Here is a 22,358-nt window from a genome sequence, read left to right as displayed (position 1 = left end):
CTGACATTGTGGCCTACTTTGAGTCATTCTGTTTATTTCCACCATGCAAAATGGTGGTTATCATTAATAACTGGTGGGAGAAGTGCTCACCAACAAAGTCTTAATTTTACTTAATTTGACTTTGACTTAATTTCGAGTCGCCCTATTTCTAATATGCAAGGTGGTGGCTATCATTTAGAACTTGCGGGAGGAGCAATTGCCAATATGCTTGTATTGTATTACACTATACTACTCCTTTCCTGATCTAAGTTTGTGGCTTATTTTGAGGCATTCTGTTTATTTCCACCATGCAAAGTGGTAGTTATCATTAATAACTGGTGGAAGGAGCAATTACCAACTAAATTGTATTGTATTACAGTGCATTACACCTTTTCTGGCTTATTTCAAGTCAATTGTTTTTTTTCCATTATACAAGTTAACTGCTATAATTAATAACTGGCAGGAGGAGCAAAAACCAGCATAATTGTATTCTATTGTATGATGCCGTATTATTACAACTTTCCTGACTTGATTATTTCGAATTGTTTCTTTTCTTTGTTGCTGTTGTATACAGCTGTTAACTTCTTTTTGACTTGACAGTGAAGAAACGCATGATGTCGACGCCGTCACGCTTCATTTAAATGGTGAGTCATTTTACTTTGGTTTTATTTTATAGCGGTAGCTAGATGAATCAATATGAAAGTACTAATATATAATTTATAATAGCTTCTTGTTTTTACACTTGTGTGACCATTATGGATGTTAAAATGTTACTTAAAAGATTGATAGAAGTGTGTGCTGTTGAGGAGGGAAGGGTGGAGACTTAAAAAGGGGGGAGCTAAGGCAGAGCGAGAGAGAGAGAGAGAGAGCGAGAGAGAGAGGAAACGGTGAATGAGAGATGAGTGAAGCTCAGCGTGCCTCCACACAGCAGACTGGAAGTATATTACTCACAGGACCGGACTGCCAGTAGAAAAACAACATGAGGATTATTTCCAACAAATCTTATTTTCTTCACTTTCTCAATCTCCTCGCCTCATCTTCTGTGCTCAACAGGTTATAATGTACAACCAGTTGATGTAAAGGAGGAAGACGAAGCATGCTGTCAAGGTTCTGGCCCTTCAGCACCGAGCAGGAAGTCCACTCATGGGATGTAGTGGATGCAGAGTCAGGTTCAACTCAGCCAAGGTGCTGTCCTTCCTCACCATGGTCCTGATCTTCACTTACTTCTTCTACTGCCTCACCGGGATCTGCCACTCGGCTCCGAGGACTTTGTATGTGGACGATGACAGTCTGGGTGTTCTTCTGGAACCTCTTCCAGGGAACCGAACCGCCTCAACAGACGTCGTGCAGCCCCGCAGCCTGCTGGAGGACAACAACAACAACAACAACATTCCTGTGTCCAACACTTTTGGGACCAAGAGGTTCCCACAGGCCATCATCATCGGCGTGAAGAAGGGAGGAACCCGCGCTTTGCTCGAGTTCCTCCGAATCCATCCAGACGTCAGAGCCGTGGGAGCTGAACCTCACTTCTTTGACAGGTTCTACGACAAAGGACTGGAGTGGTACAGGTGGGCATGCCGTCACTTTTTCATCCATAGACTCATACTTGGCAAAACATGACATCTGCATGCGTGTTCTGGCAGTATGCACATATCAACATTGACATATAGCCGTGACATTATATTACTTGCATATCTGTAAAATAGTACAGAAATATACATCTACAAATTACATTTAATAAAATACAGGCTCCTAAAAGTGGGGGAGAAAGAATACTACATTTTCATTTCATCTACACAATTAAATTATATATTTAACAATTACAAAACAGTACATACATCTATAAACCTTTTAAAAATACAAAACGTTAAATATCAAAAATAAAACTTCCATTTTATTTCTACATGTCTACATGAAATTAATGAAATTATATATTTTTTATTATTCTTTAAATATTCTTTTATATCATTATGTATTTTTATATATTTTTTTCTGCATAAAATATCCATCCTGAAACTATATTTTTTAAAATATAGAAAAAAATATTACAACATTTCCATTGGCTGTGTACATTATATATACAAGATAATGTAGTTGACTGTATGTATTCAGCTGTATTTATTCACATGACAAGCCCAAAATATTTCATCATGAATTTTCATAATTAACACAAAATATCAGAAAAATCTGTCACTAAAAAAATTGTTGTACATTCTAATAGTTTGTCCCAAGCTAAATGAATCAGTAGTGATGATTCCTTGTCAATACAATAACACCCATTTGTACACATCACACATATATCAAATAAAATCAACAAATAAGATAGATATATAGAAATATAGATAGAGAGAATATTTAACGGCTTAACAAAAGAGTGGAAGCTTGAGCAGCAATTATATATCCTCCATTTGTACTTCCTGTAAGTGTAATGGCCAGGTGACTCAATATTTGTGTCCACACCCAGGTGTAATTACTTGGTGCTACGGTAGAGGTCGCTATTGCTTCTTTTGCAGAGCCCCTGACTAAATGGTGGTGAAAATCTCCAGATGTTGGAGAGAAGGTCCTAATTGAGCCTAACTGAGCTATAATTTAAGTGTGGGAATACTCTTTGGACCTACGGAAGACTATGATGATCTTTGATAGCAAGGATGAAAGGATGAAACTGTAAGATAAGGTGAGCAATTGTACAGTCATCCCTCTCCATTTGAATCTTGTGGCTTCACTTGATCAAATTTTTTTGAATACATAAATAAATTATCATTGTTTATCTAAATTATTTCAGAAAATTTTAAATATTCTTAGCCAAAATTAAGCATTTTCAAAAATAAAAATGAACAAAACTGGTCACTAGGGGCTATTGCCTGACCCAGATGTCGCTAGATGATGTCATTGGTTAATTTGAATATCATTTACATGTAAAATATTTGATGTAAAAGATGCTGTAGGACAAAAAAGCATGACCCCATAGGAGAGACAAAAATATGAGGAAAAACACGTTAATTATGTTTATAACTAGGCCTCCAGCCTCCACCTTTTATCCTGTAGTTAGGAAAATTAGGACTACATTTTTCCTTCACATGTTGTGACACATGTGACCAAGTCAGAACAAGGCTTGAGTGTAGTCATTCAATGAAGATTAAGAATAATTTACCATTTAGAACCTGCTCTGTAAAAGTCTCTCGCATGTACTTTCAGTGTGCCCCGGCTTGTGACCGCTTTGGGGTAGGACCCTACAACAATATGTGCTTTCACTTTTACGTCCCCAAACACAAAAAACTCCCCACCAACATCAGAAAATATTGCTGAAATGTAAAAATATTCAATTTCCACTTCAGGGAAATTCACTGGAACTTATTAATCGTGATGAATGAGAGATTACTGTAGTTATTTAACCCGTGCCTACTGTTTTACGCTGTTAGCTTTAATGTTCAACTTTTGTTTGGGCCTTCTGAACTTACTATAGTCCGATTGTCTTTAACAGCACAGCATCAACAAAGTAAACTAGTCAAAGTTTTTATACAGTGGCATGTTTATTGTTGTGACGTGAGCTAAAAGGTACATGATGAGAGTTGATAGGTGTGGCGGATTAACACGTCTTAAAGAGACAGCAGCAACATGATCCCGAGTGAGGTCACCGAAAGACGACTCGCTTGATGTCACCAGTACTAAAAAAAAAGTGTGTTTGCTGTCATCTGCAGCGACCCAAAGAGAAGTCGCCAGAAGTCATGAAGCGTAGCTTTGTGTGTGTGTGTACGTGTGTGTGTGTGCGTGTGTGTGTGAGAGATAGACAGCAGCTCATCCAAGCGAGTCTTCTCAAAAGGACTAGCTCAGTATCTCACACACACACACACACACACACACACATCTGATTTATCCCAGGCATGTGTGCTTGACAGGCCCTGAAAAGTGTCTCTGACCTTTGACCTTTCATCTTGTTCAAGTTCTTTGCGTCTTCTGATCGTATTTCTAAAAACAAAAACTCAAAAAGTCCTCAGCTGACTTTGGGCGAAAGACAGGGTGTGGAGTTAAATTTAAAAAAATAAAATTTGTAAATTAAAATCTGGAAAATTACCATATTTTTTAAAATGAAATGTATCACTCTACATTTCATGTAAAAAAATATGGTAATATGGTAATATGGTAATTACCATATTTTTTAAAATGAAATGTATCACTCTACATTTCATTTTAAAAAATGAAAATGTAGATTTTAAAAAATATGGTAATTTTCCAGATTTTAATTTACAAATTTTATTTTTTTAAATTTAACTCCACACCCTGTCTTTCGCCCAAAGTCAGCTGAGGACTTTTTGAGAGTTTTTTTTTAGAAATACGATCAGAAGACGCAAAGAACTTGAACAAGATGAAAGGTCAAAGGTCCAAAATGAAATGTATCATTCTACATTTCATTTTAAAAAATATGGTAATTTTCCAGATTTTAATTTACTAATTTTATTTTAAAAAATATATGTTATTTTAGCATGTCACAATATGATGAATTTTCTTTTGTTATATTCAATTCAGATTTAATTCATTAATTCATTCATTTTCTACCGCTTATCCTCACGAGGGTCGCAGGGGGTGCTGGAGCCTATCCCAGCTGTCTTCCGGCGAGAGGCGGGGTACATCCTGGACTGGTGGCCAGCCAATCACAGGGCACATATAGACAAACAACCATTCACACTCACATTCATACCTATGGACAATTTGGAGTGGCCAATTAACCTAGCATGTTTTTGGAATGTGGGAGGAAACCGGAGTACCCGGAGAAAACCCACGCATGCACGGGGAGAACATGCAAACTCCACACAGAGATGGCTGAGGGTGGAATTGAACCCTGGTCTCCTCGCTGTGAGGTCTCGACCACCGTGCCGCCCCCAATTCAGATTTAAAAATGATTATTTTCATCACCTCTCTTTGCTGATTGGCTTGAAAAAAATCACATTCTACTGCCTTGTTGTGCTTCCTACTTGGGGTTGTAGTTTTCAGTGGTGTAGAACGACACTGCTAAATCCATGAAAACACATTTTCAGACTGGCAAGCTAGGGCCAAAATAAACTAACAGCCATTTAGCCAATCAGAAGCATGATTTAAGTTATTTAGATATAAATACAAATACAAACCAATCCCAAAGCAGTGCGGTTTTCTCATGCTGACACTTCCAAATGTCACTTTTTTGTTGACTAAACTCCACAGAAAACCTGTGAGCAATTCATACTTAGCAATAAGATGCAAAATATGCAAAAAGATAAATACCGGCGATGCAATTTACACAATATTTGACTCTCTCATTGATGTTTTTTGAAAGCTTGTCAATTTTCCGACCCCCAGTTGTGACACCAAAGGTCACTCTTGATCGGATTGCTATTAAAAACGTAATGTAAGCCCTATAAGGGTGGTCACAATGTCAGCACTGCTGAATATGATGAATGCCTTCCAAGGGATGTATTCAAATCAGCATATGCAAGTGATGGATTTTAGCTGGAGTGAATAATGAGCAACGTTAATGCTATGTTCTTATCATATCTTATTCAGTTGTTTTGAGCCTATGTGACAAAATATCCACATCAATATTGCTCAACACATACATACGAGATAAATGCAATGGGTGATATTCCAGACACCTCATTTGGTGCCAGCCAAACTGATTGGTGTACCAGACCTGGAAGCGTTGTCTTGTAATGTGTTTAAATGGCGGGCAAGTTTTTTTGGCAGGAGTTGGATCTTTGTGATGCTTAATGGGTTTTTAAAAAAAAATGTTCAACCCTCTCACACCATATGGAGGATATTACGATACACCCATAACCGTGGTTCCTATCGAGTGCCAGTGAAATCATACAAGGAGTTGAGAGCTGTGTCAGTCTTGTTTTCATATAATTAGCTCACGAGGAAAGAAACAGGATGGAAGCAATTAATTAAGTCCATTTCATGGAGATTGGTGGAATAATAAAGCATGAGACAAAGGGGCGTAAAATTAATACCGCACGACTTTGGATTGGGATGTGCCTCGAAATGTGCTTTCAATTACAGATAAACGAGAAAAAAATAATTTTCCATCAGCTTAGTGTATTTTTGATGATTCAGCTACCCTTTTTTCTAAGCAGCTGGTTGGTTTGGCAGTTAATTCTATTATGTTAGCCCAAGAACACTCAAATTAATAATAATATTAATACAATGTATTGCAACAACATCAACATACACATTGCTGATAAAGAACTACACAGGAACTAAAGTATTGCAATGAAAATTAATCAAGAATTAATCAAAAAGACAATCACAAGTGATGAGCTTTCTGAAAAAATATGAATTTACATGCGACTTTACAAAAAACAAGGCCAAAGTTGCTTTTAGTAACTTATTATTTTATTATATGTTTTATGTCTTATATGTCTTGTTTTTTCTATATTGGGTAATACGAATGTATGTAAAAGTGACTATAGGGGTGTTAATTCATGTCTAGAGGGCTCTAATAATGCAAATAAACCTATTTAGATGGTTGTAAACAAGTTGTCTATGCTTTAACTATGCTGAAAATTGGAAATATGTAAATTAGGGCTTCTACTTTGTGGAAATTAACTCATCACAGGCAATGAAAATTAATCAATAATTAATCAAAAAGACAAATCACTGGTTAAGTATTAGTAAGTGTATAGCCCATGTTCTTGCGAGAAAAACAAGTGATGAGCTTTCTGAAAAATTGTGAATTTGCATGCGACTTTACAAAAAAAAGGCCAAAGTTGCTTATAGTAACTTTTTATTGTTTTATTGTATGTTTTATGTCTTATGTGTCTTGTTTTGTCTATATTGGGTAACACGAGTGTATGTAAAAGTGACTATAGGGGTGTTATTTCATGTCTAGAGGGCTCTAATAATGCAAATAAGCCTATTTAGAAGGTTGTAAACAAGTTTTCTATGCTTTAACTATGCTGGAAATTGGAAATATGTAAATTAGGGCTTCTACTTTGTGGAAATTAACTCATCACAGGCAATGAAAATTAATCAATAATTAATCAAAAAGACAAATCACTGGTTAAGTATTAGTAAGTGTATAGCCCATGTTCTTGCGAGAAAAAACAAGTGATGAGCTTTCTGAAAAATTGTGAATTTGCATGCGACTTTACAAAAAAAAGGCCAAAGTTGCTTATAGTAACTTTTTATTGTTTTATTGTATGTTTTATGTCTTATGTGTCTTGTTTTGTCTATATTGGGTAACACGAGTGTATGTAAAAGTGACTATAGGGGTGTTATTTCATGTCTAGAGTGCTCTAATAATGCAAATAAGCCTATTTAGAAGGTTGTAAACAAGTTTTCTATGCTTTAACTATGCTGAAAATTGGAAATATGTAAATTAGGGCTTCTACTTTGTGGAAATTAACTCATCACAGGCAATGAAAATTAATCAATAATTAATCAAAAAGACAAATCACTGGTCAAGTATTAGTAAGTGTATAGCCCATGTTCTTGCGAGAAAAACAAGTGATGAGCTTTCTGAAAAATTATGAATTTGCATGCGACTTTACAAAAAAAAGGCCAAAGTTGCTTATAGTAACTTTTTATTGTTTTATTGTATGTTTTATGTCTTATGTGTCTTGTTTTGTCTATATTGGGTAATACGGGTGTATGTAAAAATGACTATAGGGGTGTTATTTCATGTCTAGAGGGCTCTAATAATGCAAATGAACCTATTTAGAAGGTTGTAAACAAGTTGTCTATGCTTTAACTATGCTGAAAATAGGAAATATGTAAATTAGGGCTTCTACTTTGTAGAAATTAACTCATCACGGACAGGTCTGGACCCAATTAACCATGATAAACGAGGGATTACTGTAACTGTAACTGGAAAACTGTACACAAAATGTACATAAATTGTACTCTGTTTACACATAGCCGAGGAAAAAACATATAAAAAATTATTACGTCTGTTCGGAAGTAGATGGTAGTTAGCCTCCTGTTGAGCCAACCTCCTGTACCCTTATTACTACATTGTTATTCTTTGGAGGGGAAAATGTGTTCACAGTATGTTTAGAATAGAAGCTGTTGGTGGCAGGTTTCACATAAATTTCACTCACCACTTCCTCCTATGCATATATGGAAGAGGGTGTCAGTGGAAAAACACCGGAAATTCAGCACCTGGCAAACATGAGTGATGATGAGTGATATAAAAAGTCCGAAGTGAATAGATTTTTGTGTATTTTAAGAATAAAAGCAACTTTCCCATCACAATTTCAGTATGACGGCACTTAAACTTAAACTTTCCCAGTGCTTTTGGCAAAGCCAAAAGCATTCTTTAGGTTTGTACGGTCAATTACCTTATATAATAATAACCCATGAAATCATAGTTTTTCCTTGAAGAAAATGAAAATATAATTGCATTTTGCGCATATTTTTCAGCTCTACTTCCTACACAGAATGTCTTTTGTTCTGGCGCAACAGGGGGACGTACATTCAAGCTAATCTTCTGGTGGGGGTACAGGAAGTCTCTTAGCCACATCCACGTCGCGGGGTCTGTATTTAATAGTATCAGTCGTGTAATCAGCCCTGTATCACTTCAGGGAGGAAAAACACTACATCCTCTCCACAGCAGGGAGTTCCAGTGTGTTGCGGCCAGTCAGCAATGCTTTCCATTGCTTAGCGCTGATTTACAGTCTCTGCAAGGAATTTTCCCCTCCAATTTGCTCATAATAGACATGGATGCTACTTTAACATTTAACTTTTTGCTATATTTTCGAAATGTATACATTAGTAGTATGATATTTCATTCATTCATTTTCTACCGCTTATCCTCACGAGGGTTGCGGGGGGTGCTGGAGCCTATCCCAGCTGTCTTCGGGCGAGAGGCGGGGTACACTCTGGACTGGTCGCCAGCCAATCACAGGGCACATATAGACAAACAACCATTAACACTCACATTCATACCTATGGACAATTTGGAGTCGCCAATTAACCTAGCATGTTTTTGGAATGTGGGAGGAAACCGGAGTACCCGGAGAAAACCCACGCATGCACAATGAGAACATGCAAACTCCACACAGAGATGGCAGAGGGTGGAATTGGGCATGTAAAATCTGTTTACTCTTTATGGTTTTTAACACTATTAGAGCCCTGTGGACATGAAATAACACCCCTATAGTCACCTTTACACTCATATTAACTGATACAGTAGACATAATAACAGAAAACAAGACATTCATTCATTCATTTTCTACCACTCGACTTATTCTCACAAGTGTCGCAGGGGATGCTGGAGCCTATCCCAGCTGTTTTCAGGCGAGAGGCGGGGTACACCCTGGACTGGTTGCCAGCCAATCACAGGGCACATATAGACAAACAACCATTCACACTCACATTCATACCTATGGACAATTTGGAGAAAGCAGTAGAACATTAATGAATGAATGACTTCTCAGGAATTGAGATTGATCCCGAACATCTCGTAACAAGTGGTCAAATATAGTCATTGCTCTCTGGGGTACAAAGGCCATTTTTTCATTGGCCTATTGTGATGGGACTTACAGTGGTACCTCGGTTTTTAAACACCAAAATGTACACTAAACAAATACATTTTCCATAGGAAATAACGTATATTCAATTAATCAGTTCCAAACTCCCCCAAAAATATTAACAAAAACTACATTTTAGATAATAATTATACTTTTACATGCAGATGAGAGCAGGAGGAGGGGACGGGACAACCTCTTTTTATTTTGCAATGAATTTTTCTCTTGAATTTAATAGTGTTTCTTACCCTCCTTATCAAATGGCACCATGGTGGGTTATTTACATTCAATCAAAAAAGCACACGCAGTGAGTCGTATAGAGCTTTGTTCCAGGACATGGACTAGTTTGTTACGTGCAACTCTGTACCATAACTGAGACAGTGGACAGAAACCAAGGTAAAGTTTTGGCCAAAACTGAAAAGCCATGTTTTAATTGTAGTTGCTTTCCCTGTTTGAAACCCATGAATTAATTAATTCATTCATTCATTCATTTTCTGCCGCTTTTTCCTCACGAGGGTCGCGGGGGTGCTGGAGCTTATCCCAGTTGTCTTCGGGCGAGAGGCGGGGTACACCCTGGACTGGTCGCCAGCCAATCACAGGGCACATATAGACAAACAACCATTCACACTCACATTCATACCTATGGACAATTTGGAGTCGCCAATTAACCTAGCATGTTTTTGGAATGTGGGAGGAAACCGGAGTACCCGGAGAAAACCCACGCATGCACGGGGAGAACATGCAAACTCCACACAGAGATGGCCGAGGGTGGAATTGAACCCTGGTCTCCTAGCTGTGAGGTCTACGTGCTAACCACTCGACCGCCGTGCAGCCGCTTAGTAGTATGCATTATGAGTATTTTATTAAATGATAGTAGCTGATTAATTATATGTATTGATGCATACGTTATTAGAAGTAAGGCAACAAATTTGAGAGGAGGCAATTTATTTGTGAAAATGCTTGGCCAACAGAGAATTGTTATGAAGGGAATAGAATATGAACATGATTTTATTTTTAGTTCCTCTCAATAAAGCAATAGTTAGAGACACAACTTTCTTTTTCTCCTCAACTTCTTTCCACAAAGTAGTCAGCAATCCATACGTTTTCTAGCGCTTTTATGGCTGTGAGACCATATTTTCTTTGTTCTCATGGGTCCATTTGGGAAGATAGATTTGCATGCATGAGAAATGAATGATGCACTTAATCACACTCGTCTCCTGACACCACATACAGGAACAAATTTATGATGCCAAAATGGCTTTTATTGATTGTCTGATAATGAGACGAGGGAGCGTTCATTAATAAGTCATGAGGAGACTGGAAAGGCAACGTATGGTCAATCACTGACGTGACACTTGTGTGAAGGAAGGAGTGAAGGACGAATCTCAAAAGAAAGAAGACGAGAGAGGCGCCTGGTCTCTTTTCTCATCTGGGAACAATCTGTCATATCGAGACAGACATATTGATTAGACTCAGATAAAGCGGGTACAGACAGACAGGCGGGACATTTGCAGCTCTTGTACTTGAATAATCAATTAATGGTGTGTTATCATGGAGACCGTTGGAATAGTTTGGGATTCACATTACTGAAAGTAAACTTTCAATCAATGTGTTTCTTTGTTTATATTAATTATTATTCAGGAGAGTATCTGATTTTTGTCCGACTTTAATTCATTCATTCATTCATTTTCGACCACTTATCCTCACAAAGGTCGCGGGGGTGCTGGAGCCTATCCCAGCTGTCTTCGGACAATAGGCGGGGTACACCCTGGACTGGTCTCCAGCCAATCACAGGGCACATATAGACAAACAACCATTCACACTCACTTTCATACCTATGGGCAATTTGGAGTCGCCAATTAGGCAAGGCCTGCGCGCTAACCACTCGTCCACCGTGCAGCCCCCGACTTTAATTAATTACCATAAATTTCAGAGTATAAGACACACCCACTAAATTTAGAGGTAAAAAATCGATTTGGACATATATAAGCCACACCGGACTATAGGGGGCAGATGTTCACATCATAAAATGGCATACTGTGGTGCGGACAATTCCGTAACAACCATAACAAAAAACACTAAACTCATCACACCGCAACTTAACACTCAAAATGCATACCTGAGAAATATACAAACATGTACCAATACAATTTACAATGAAAAAAACTGTGAAAGTTTCCCCATAATGCATTTCATTTGAGCAAAGCATTTGCATACTGTGGTGCGGACAATTCCGTAACGACCAGAACAAAAAACACTAAACTCATCACACCGCAACTTAACACTCAAAAGGTATACCTGAGAAATATACAAACATGTACCAATACAATTTACAATGAAAAAAACTGTGAAAGTTTCCCCATAATGCATTTCATTTGAGCAAAGCATTTGCATACTGTGGTGCGGACAATTCCGTAACGACCAGAACAAAAAACACTAAACTCATCACACCGCAACTTAACACTCAAAAGGTATACCTGAGAAATATACAAACATGTACCAATACAATTTACAATGAAAAAACTATAGTTTCCCCATAATGCATTTCATCTGAGAAAAGCATTTTATTGGAGGATAAGTGGCATAGAAAATGGATTCCCAGAGAGAGGCTGAAGTTATTGCAGTACCCCGGCAGGCACCAATGAAAACTAAAAAAAATTCTTTTAACTCGTATTGGGCTGTCGAGTGGTTAGCGTCTACCCGGACGGTGTAACGATGACAAGGAAGTGGTCGATCAACAGTTTCCGAGCCAAAACAACATCAGCAAAATCAATAGGAGTAGAAATGGCGCCAAATTGATAATACAATTGACAAAAAACTGCATATAAATAAACACCTTATCCCTATACATCCTCCTTTGATCCCATCGGATGTGGCTTCCCTCAAGCTTTTGTCTTTCATCCCCTGTCATTTTACACGATTGTTGGCTCTGTATTGTATAGATAAACATAGAACTGTATGCAAACCTCTCAAGTTTGTGAATAATGCCTTGGACTAGTCTTCAAACCAGTTCTTTAATAACAATCGAAATATACTTTCCTTGAACCTCCATCCATCATCCAGAGTAGTGAACGGCCCCTTGTTGCTGGCAACTTCCAACAAGCAGCTTCTTTCGGTCGTTTATTTTAACCCGAGCCACATGAAAGATCAGCTTCCAACAGCACTCGAGAGGACGTGTCGGGAAAAAACGAAGCGCAGAGCATTCACTCGAAAACAATTTGCGTCTAGCTCAGTCTCACACGGTCTGTTGTCAGTGTCGAGCACAGAATACACATGAATCCTGGATACTGTGTGAAAACCACATTACACGTAATGAACACTAAGCCAGCAATTTCCCAAATCAAACGCGTCTGTGTGAGAGCGTTTGTGACACATCAACACTGTGACGGTCCAAAATGTACTTTGATGAGATGAAATATGCATCACACATTATTGTTCATAACCTCACAAAACCTTTTCAGTACGCAAGCAATATGAATTGAATGTGAGTGTGAATGGTTGTTTGTCTATATGTGCCCTGTGATTGGCTGGCGACCAGTCCAGGGTGTACCCCGCCTCTCGCCAAAGACAGCTGGGATAGGCTCCAGCACCCCAGCGAGCGACCTTTGTGAGGAAAAAGCGGTAGAAAATGAATGAATGAATGAAGCCTATGTACAATGGTACAATTTCTTATTTTTTTGCCACACTTAAATCTTATAGATCATCAAACTAACTGATATATAAGTCAATGACAACACAAAAGGTTTTTAAATGAAACTTTTTATTATTAAGGAAGAAAAAGTGTGTGAAAAAGTGATTGCCCCCTAAACCTAATAACTGGTTGGGCCACCCTTAGTAGCAACAACTGCAATCAAGCGTTTGTGATAACTTGCAATGAGTCTCTTATAGCACTGTGGAGGAATTTTGGCCCCACTCATCTTTGCAGAATTGTTGTCATTCACTCACACTGGAGGGTTTTCCAGCCTTATTAAGGTCATACCACAGCATCTCAATAGAATCCAGGTCAGGACTTTGACAAGACCACTCCAAAGTCTTCATTTGGTTTTTCTTCATTCATTCAAAGGTGGACTCGCTGGTGTGTTTTGGATCATTGTCCTGCTGCAGAACCCAAGTTTCAGATTTTTTTGGTAGACAGCAGGTTTTTCCAGGTCCTGAAGCAGCAAAACAGCAACAGACCATTACACTACCACCACCATATTTTACTGTTGGTATGATGTTCTTTTTCTGAAATGCGGTGTTACTTTTACGCCAGATTTAAATGGACATCCACCTTACAAAGCTTTTGTCTTGTCAGCCCACAGAGTATTTTCCCATAGGTCTTGGGGAGCATCAAGATGCTTTCTGGCAAAATTGAGACAAGCTTTAATGTTCTTCTTGAGGTCACCAACAGGTGGTCCTTTAGGATTTTGTTGTTAGAGGGCAGAATTCATGGTTCCATTTATCACAGCAATATCCAGGTCCTGAAGCAGCAAAACAGTCGCAGACCATCACACTACCACCACCATATTTTACTGTTTAATGTTCTTTTTCTGAAATGCGGTGTTACTTTTACTCCAGATGTAATCGGACACACACCTTCCAAAAATAGTATTAGTGTTAACCCTTTATAGGGCACTCACTGAAATACTTAGAAATGTAAAAATTCAATCCTTGAGTGTTATTGGGGGCTATAAGAAGACATTTTTTCTCTTTTTACTTTTTAAAAAAGTTTCAGGATTTGGGTGCAAATCAAGATCAAAGAAGTTACCATATACGATTCCTTGCCCATAGGTATGAATGTGAGTGTGAATGGTTGTTTGTCTATATGTGCCCTGTGATTGGCTGGCGACCAGTCCAGGGTGTACCCCGCCTCTCGCCTGAAGACAGCTGGGATAGGCTCCAGCACCCCCGCGACCCTTGTGAGGAAAAAGCGGTAGAAAATGAATGAATGAATGAATGAAGAAGGAAGTTTGATACTCTCTGGCTCACTCCTGATTGATCACAGCCCATGATGTCACTTCCTGTGACATTGTATGATCTTGGCTGATTGGCATGAGAAAGTCACATGACTCTGTTGCCTTGCTGAGACATGGGGAAACCCTGTTTTTTAATTTACCATATATGGTTACTTGCCCTATAAAGGGTTAATAGTAAGTTATTGGGATCATCAACATATTTTCTAGCAAAACAGAGGCGAGCCTTCATGTTTTTTTTGTTCAGCAGTGGTTTTCATCTTGAAACGCCATTTTTGCCCATTGTTTTTCATATGGTGGATTCATGACCACCTTAACTGAGGCAAGTGAGGCCTGCATGTCTTTATGGGATCTTTTCCTTCTAAAAACTGCATTTTGTGGTCAGTTGCCCTTACGGGAAAAAAAAAAATTGCAGTATATTGGCAAATATAATGCAATGTATTAGGAAATATATTTCCATATATGGGATCTTATGTTTATATTTTCCAATATATTGCAATATATGCATAGATCATATATGTGTATATATTGATACATATAAAAAATATCTTGCGATCAAGACCAAAAAAGGACTATATTTTTACATATATAAAATTGCATATAATTTGGGATATATAAACTCATATATTATATATTTGGATTTAATATATTTCAATATATTGAAAGCGGCAATCATTTGTATATTCTGCAATATATTGCCATATATTACATGAATATATAATATATTGTATAATATAGTATGTACAAAAATATATTATTCCATGTATTTATAATATATAATGTATAGGAAAATATAATGGAAAAATAATATATTATAATATAATACAATATATTTAAAGTAATATATTGATAAATATACAGTAAAGTCTTGTTATATCGATATCGGTTATAACGAATTACTACTTATTACGATACTATTTTCATTTCCTGGCAAATTTCTAGTCTTTTATGATATAATTAGTTCCGTTAGTTAGTTCCAGTACGATACCCGGTTATTATGATAGTCCGGTTACTACGATGCCCTTTTCATCTCCCGCCAGCCAATTTGGTCTGCTTATATCGATACAAAAGCAGCTTAAATCAATCTTTGCTTAAGGATTTCAATACCAAAAAAGAACACGGCGAACGGCTGCTTCCAGTCAACTTTATTTTTCACACTTCCACCACCAGAGCACAGCACACACACTGATTCCCGCACTTCCTGGTTCACAGGTCATGCTCAACCCGCCCCACATAGCTGGCCAAACACATGCCTGTATAGAATCTATACACACGAGAGAAACCACGAACGCAGTTGGTTCTTCTGTTGCAGGCATGTGTTTGGCCAGCTATGTGGGGCGGGTTGAGCATGACCTGTGAACCAGGAAGTGCGGGAATCGGTGTGTGTGCTGTGCTCTGGTGGTGGAAGTGTAGAAAAATAAAGTTGACTGGAAGCAGCCGTTCGCCGTGTTCTTTTTTGGTATTGAAATCCTTAAGCAAAGATTGATTTAAGCTGCTCGACTATAGAACAATGTCGAGTGCATTATTGCCCACTTTTAATGCAGTTCGGCGCAGGATCGGATATATGGATAGTCCGGTTATATTTTTCCGACTCCTGAGAATATCGATATAACGAGACTTTACTGTATTTTCTTTTCGTAAGGGTGTGTTGTCACTGGCAAATTTATTTGATGATCTGAAACATTGAAGTGTGACAAACGTGCCAAAAAACTAAGAAATTAAACACTTTTTTCACACCTCTGTACGTGCAACAGCACTGCTGCCATATGTTTAAAACACTAGCTGAGCTCAGCAGTTGCTGCTGGTACTTCCTGCACACTTTTGGTCCTGAAAAAGGGTGGGGGGCAGTTTTTTTCAGGAGGCTGGAAATCTGTAGGAAATTGCTGTTAAGTGGTTCATGAGTCTTTGTGGTTTCGACTCATCGGGGGCCAAACGGGGGGGTAGTGGAGGCTCCTGGTGTGCAGGCAGGCAGGCAGGCTTTGTGAGTTAGAATCACACACACAAAGCTTTAATCATGGTGCCTTTTCTTGCATGTGCAGCGACATGTTTAGGTTATCTCTTGATGTTGTGTTTTTCTGAAGTGGTGTGCTCTAATGAAGCGTGCGTGCTCCTCCCGCCCGGGCAAAGGTAGCCACAAGATAGACCCACCAAAGCCCAACCTCAAAACAGGAAACAGTGGAACGACATGAACTTAACTCAAGACTTGAAAGTACATTTCGTACGAGACTGACAGCTGACAGGTTCTGACATTGTTGAGGTCGCTGCTTGTTTTCAGTTCCTGTTATTATCGTAACCATGACAACCTATCCTAAGTTTCCCCCTTACACGTTTTTTTTATAGCGCCACTATAGGCAGTGTCTGAAACATTTGCTAAACATATATGTTTCCATGGGAGTAGACGGCGCTCCACTTCTGTGTCTGTCATTTTGGTTTGAGGCTGTGATGAAAAATTTGAAGGACGATAACTCGTAATGCGAGACTGTTTAAATTTAGTTTGCAGCTTTTCCTGTTGCCCCCTAGTGGCAAAAAAACCCTTTCATAACTTGAAGGCAGTGTCTACCTTCAAGTTAAACACAGAAGACATCCTGTCTATTCCAGATGTCTTCTACCTAGCAACAAGTGGGCTTTTTTGATTGGCCTATGGGGCAGTTATGATTGAGCCATATCAATTCTGCCCAACAGTAGAGTGGTTAGCGCGCAGGCCTCACAGCTAGGAGACCTGAGTTCAATCCCACCCTCGGCCATCTCTGTGTGGAGTTTGCATGTTCTCCGCATGCATGGGTTTTCTCCGGGTACTCCGGTTTCCTCCCACATTCCAAAAACATGCTAGGTTAATTGGTGACTCCAAATTGTCCATAGGTATGAATGTGAGTGTGAATGGTGGTTTCTCTATATGTGCCCTGTGATTGGCTGGTAACCAGTCCAGGGTGTACCCCCCACTCACGCCCGAAGACAGTTGGGATAGGCTCCAGCACCCCCGCAACCCTCGTGAGGAAAAAGCAGTAGAAAATGAATGAATGAATGACTTCTCAGGAATTGAGATTGATCCCGAACATCTCGTAACAAGTGGTCAAATATAGTCATTGCTCTCTGGGGTACAAAGGCCATTTTTTCATTGGCCTATTGTGATGGGACTTACAGTGGTACCTCGGTTTTTAAACACCAAAATGTACACTAAACAAATACATTTTCCATAGGAAATAACGTATATTCAATTAATCAGTTCCAAACTCCCCCAAAAATATTAACAAAAACTACATTTTAGATAATAATTATAGTTTTACATGCAGATGAGAGCAGGAGGAGGGGACGGGACAACCTCTTTTTTATTTTGCAATGAATTTTTCTCTTGAATTTAATAGTGTTTCTTACCCTCCTTATCAAATGGCACCATGGTGGGTTATTTACATTCAATCAAAAAAGCACACGCAGTGAGTCGTATAGAGCTTTGTTCCAGGACATGGACTAGTTTGTTACGTGCAACTCTGTACCATAACTGAGACAGTGGACAGAAACCAAGGTAAAGTTTTGGCCAAAACTGAAAAGCCATGTTTTAATTGTAGTTGCTTTCCCTGTTTGAAACCCATGAATTAATTAATTCATTCATTCATTTATTTTCTGCCGCTTTTTCCTCACGAGGGTCGCGGGGGTGCTGGAGCCTATCCCAGCTGTCTTTGGGCAAGAGGCGGGGTACACCCTGTGGACTGGTCGCCAGCCAATCACAGGGCACATATAGACAAACAACCATTCACACTCACATTCATACCTATGGACAATTTGGAGTCACCAATTAACCTAGCATGTTTTTGGAATGTGGGAGGAAACCGGAGTACTCGGAGAAATCCATGAATTCTGTCTGGTAATTTTTTTTTATTGGGCTATGGGGCAGTTATAATTGAACCCTATGAATTCTACCCAGAAACCAATAGCCACATTTTGTCATTGGTCCCTGGGGCCCAAATGATGTTCCTCTACATTTCTGCTAGCCAGTTACTTCAAAAGTGAAACGTTCTAATAATGAACCAGGAATGACTTGAGCTGAGGCCCATTGATGTGTTGTTCAGTCCACCAATCCTCTGAGTGGTATAGAAAACAGATGGTTGGATGATTTATCACTAACGCTGGTTGTTCTTCCAGGAACTTGATGCCTCGAACCCTGGATGGTCAGATCACCATGGAGAAGACCCCCAGCTACTTTGTCACTAAGGAGGCTCCAGGTCGCATCTGCACTTTGAACTGCCAAACCAAGCTCATCGTGGTGGTCAGGGATCCAGTGACTCGAGCTGTGTCTGACTACACTCAGACTCTCTCCAAGAACCCGGGTCTCCCCTCCTTTCAGAGTCTGGCCCTGAGGAACGCCTCGACAACAGAACTCATCGACACTTCATGGAGCGCCGTGCGCATCGGCCTCTATGCCAAACATCTGGAGAACTGGCTCCAGTATTTCCCTTTGTCGCAGTTTCTTTTTGTCTGCGGCGAGCGCTTGGTGTCCGATCCTGCCGGGGAGATGGCTCGGGTCCAGGACTTCCTGGGTCTGAAAAGGGTCGTCTCCGAGAAGCATTTCTACTTTAACCAGACCAAAGGCTTCCCTTGCTTGAAGAAGCCCGAGGGCAGCAGCAGGCCTCGTTGTTTGGGGAAGTCAAAAGGGAGACCTCACCCTCAGATTCCAACCCAGGTCCTGCAGAAACTGAGAGACTTCTACAGACCTTACAACCACCGCTTCTACCAGATGAGTGGACAAGACTTTGGCTGGGACTAACATGTGGAGGACCCAGGGACTCTTGAGTAGAACCAGACTCTCAGGAATGTCCCCCCTGACATGCGACACTTGGTTGTCGTGTAAAAATCGCCATGAATGCTGCTAACATGCGAGCATCATTTATGGTTAGCATCATAAGGGAGTTCAACCAAAGGGAAAACATTGCCTCAAAGTATATTTTTTGACTTGCTTTAATTAAATAAGCTAATATTTATAGTTTTTTTGTCAAGTAACAGACAATTTAAAGATTTCTATGTATTTATTATTACATTACAAGACAAATAAGATAAGAAAAATGGGAAATGCCTTAATCTGTAATGACGGACCACTATTTGTTTCTAAACAGTATTAACCTGACTGGGTTTTATTTTCATTACAGAAGGAACTATGTTGTATGATTTGAAGCATATACAAGTTGTGTCAATCCATTTTCCGTCTTGTCAAGTTTTATTTTTACGGTGTCTTTGTTCATTTCTTAAAAGTCCCATAAAACGACATTAACTGCTCTGTGAATTCAAACCATTTGTTCTTCCTTAGTTCCATGTGTTCTTCCTTGGTGAAGCCTCTTTTGCAAATCCGAGGCCTTTAATCTGATGTTTTTGAATGATGTAATCATAGACAGAAAGGTTTGGGGGTGTTAAACTTCACACCCCAGTCCTAAAATTGAATGAAACCCTTTTGTCCCCCCCTCCGTCACATCTCAGCTACAACCACAGAAGCGGAGAAATGTATGAGTTTGGACATCAGCGTTGTAACAGAGAATTACAGTCATGTAATTGCCTGTGCATTTCACACAGAACCCAACAAAGCGGAATACTGCTACAACTGCCAGCTTTCAAACGGGTGTCTGTTATGCTTCGGATATTACTGCAAAAAAAAAACAGAAACCACTACTTTGATTTGGGGAATCATAGTTCTAACAGATGATCCAGTCATTTACTATCGTCTTTGCATTTCAAACAGAACACATCAAAGCGGAATATTATCATAACTGTGTGCGTTCACACAGCAAAACACAGCGCCAGTGTCTGTTGTTATTATATAAATACTTGTGTGAGTGAGCTTCAGATGTTAAACTTCATACTCAAGTCCTAGAATTGCATTATAACCCTTCACACAGGTGCCATCCCGCCTCTGTTACACCTCAGAGACTACTGCAGGAACAAGCAAAGGGGTCCGCTTTGGATTGGGGAATCCGAGTTGTAACAGAGGATCCAGTCATTTATCGATGCATTTCACACAGAACCCATCAAAGTGGAATATAATCCCAGCTCACAAACTGTAGTAATTCATTTGATCAAAGTTACTTAAGATTTGTCCGATTAAAACATGAGATCGTTGCATCAACAAGTGACAGCAGCATCTATTTCATTACTTCCTGGTTTGGCACCTTAAGCATCATGGGAACTGTAGTTCTTTTCACGTAAACATAAAACTAATCTACTGCAATCTGTTTGACATGATTTTTACACAACAACACGTCAACATAAATGATTGGTTACAGCAGCTCTAACCGCGGTGGGAAAAAAAGTTATAAAACATTTCAAAATGTGCCTGAATTGTTTTGTGACTCAGTTCAATAAAAAAGTCTGTTTGTCCAGTCCTATAATGTGTCATTGTAGCTTTCTTAAGTATTGTCAAAATATCATAATCGTAGCAACTATAATAAAGTACACACAGCAATTTCATGTTTCATGTTGCTTTCAACACAACAGCATGAGTAGTAAAATTGCCATTACACACAGGCACTGTCACGCCATCTCTTTGTCTTTATACAGAACAGCAACAGAAAAAGGTGCTGCGGAATTAAAGCAACAATCAGATGTTGTAGAAATCAGTTTCGAATACAGGATAAGGGAATCTTAAAGAACCAAATCATAGAATGAGAACCAGATTGTTTATTCCTGACAACAATACATAATACTGACATCCGGGCTTATTTGCAGTCCCTGTATGCCTACAAATAAGCGTGTCTTATTACAGTGCAGCTGCAAAAAAAGCACTCTTCCTTTCCATGCCCGGCGTTTTATACACTCAAGATTGTGTAAGAGGCTGGAGTCCTGGACCAATCAGCTTTCGTCACTGCCCTTGATTGAACCGCTTCTTTCATGGTGTTTCTGCTTTTGTTCGCAGGCATCAAGGCATCTTTTCCTTTGTTCGCAGGGACATCAAGGCATCTTTTTCCTTTGTTCGCAGGGGCATCAAGGCGTCTGGAAAATTCTGCTTTTCCTTTGTTGCAAAGCAAGCTGTCATATGCGTACTCAATGTTTCCACCTTAACTGTCAGTTGTCACGTTAGTCCTTTTTTGTGTGGGTGCGTGTATAAGTATTTGTCTGTATTTGTGCGACTGTGTTTGTTTTAGCTTTTATCTTTATGGTAATGGTAATGGTAATGGTAATGGTTTTCTTTCAATTTGAACATGCATCAGATTACAATTGAATGCATCCCATAATCAGTTCACAGTTCCACATGTCCAAAAGGAGTAGGAAGAAGCAAAGCTTATTAAATCCTACCCCTCCATCTGGTAATTTTACAATCACTAACTGTTACATTTGTTCACTTCCTGCTTTCCATAATACAGTTTAAGGTTTTAGCTAGCAAAATTGAGCAAATTCCTTCAATATCAGGATAGCTCCATAGCATAGCTCCATGCTAACTAGTGATTTCTATGATATGCTTACCAACATTGTATCTAATGCTGTGTGATGTGTTTTTAATGAACTAATGTCACATGACTCTGTGTGTGTGTGTGTGTGTGTGTTTGATGCATTCTAATGTGTGTATTCTCACAACTTCGCACGCACACACGCCCAAACACTTTGGCCGCCATCCCACGCCTCCACGCCCTCTCTAATTGCAGTTTCTGTCACATTCGCCCTCTGTTTTATGAGTCTGGCATCAGTTTTTTAGTGGGCCTCACCAAAATTCATAAGCGGTCGGGCCCCTGCTCGGTCCGTGCCCAATGCTGACTATTGCCAGCCGAGGCTGATAATGCCTTCCACTGTGCTGTATGCCAGCCTGCAGCGTACATTAAGCCGGAATATATGCCATCTGTGGAATAAGTTAGTATCAATCACGCTTCATGATACGCACATGACTTTCAATGTGATTTGTGGTTGTCACCAAAGCCTGCTAATGATGTGAGAAATGCAATTGCGGTCAACGATGAGA

At 39.2% G+C, this 22,358-nt stretch overlaps 1 protein-coding gene across 1 annotated transcript; it reads left to right on the top strand.

The window, feature by feature from the left end:
- Positions 1-855: 855 nt before the first annotated feature.
- On the top strand, positions 856-20,713 carry LOC131103099 (heparan sulfate glucosamine 3-O-sulfotransferase 6-like). Its single transcript, XM_078797164.1, has 2 exons — positions 856-1,547; positions 18,566-20,713. Exons 1-2 carry the CDS (start codon positions 1,123-1,125, stop codon positions 19,185-19,187), a joined length of 1,047 nt encoding a protein of 348 aa, XP_078653290.1. The 5' UTR covers positions 856-1,122; the 3' UTR covers positions 19,188-20,713.
- Positions 20,714-22,358: the final 1,645 nt, after the last annotated feature.

The sequence above is a fragment of the Doryrhamphus excisus genome, linkage group LG16 (assembly GCF_037039965.1).
Source record: "Doryrhamphus excisus strain RoL-2023G ecotype Guam linkage group LG16, RoL_Dexc_Guam_v1.1, whole genome shotgun sequence".
In the NCBI taxonomy this organism is placed as follows: domain Eukaryota; kingdom Metazoa; phylum Chordata; class Actinopteri; order Syngnathiformes; family Syngnathidae; genus Doryrhamphus; species Doryrhamphus excisus.
This window is presented reverse-complemented; position numbering and strand designations above follow the sequence as displayed.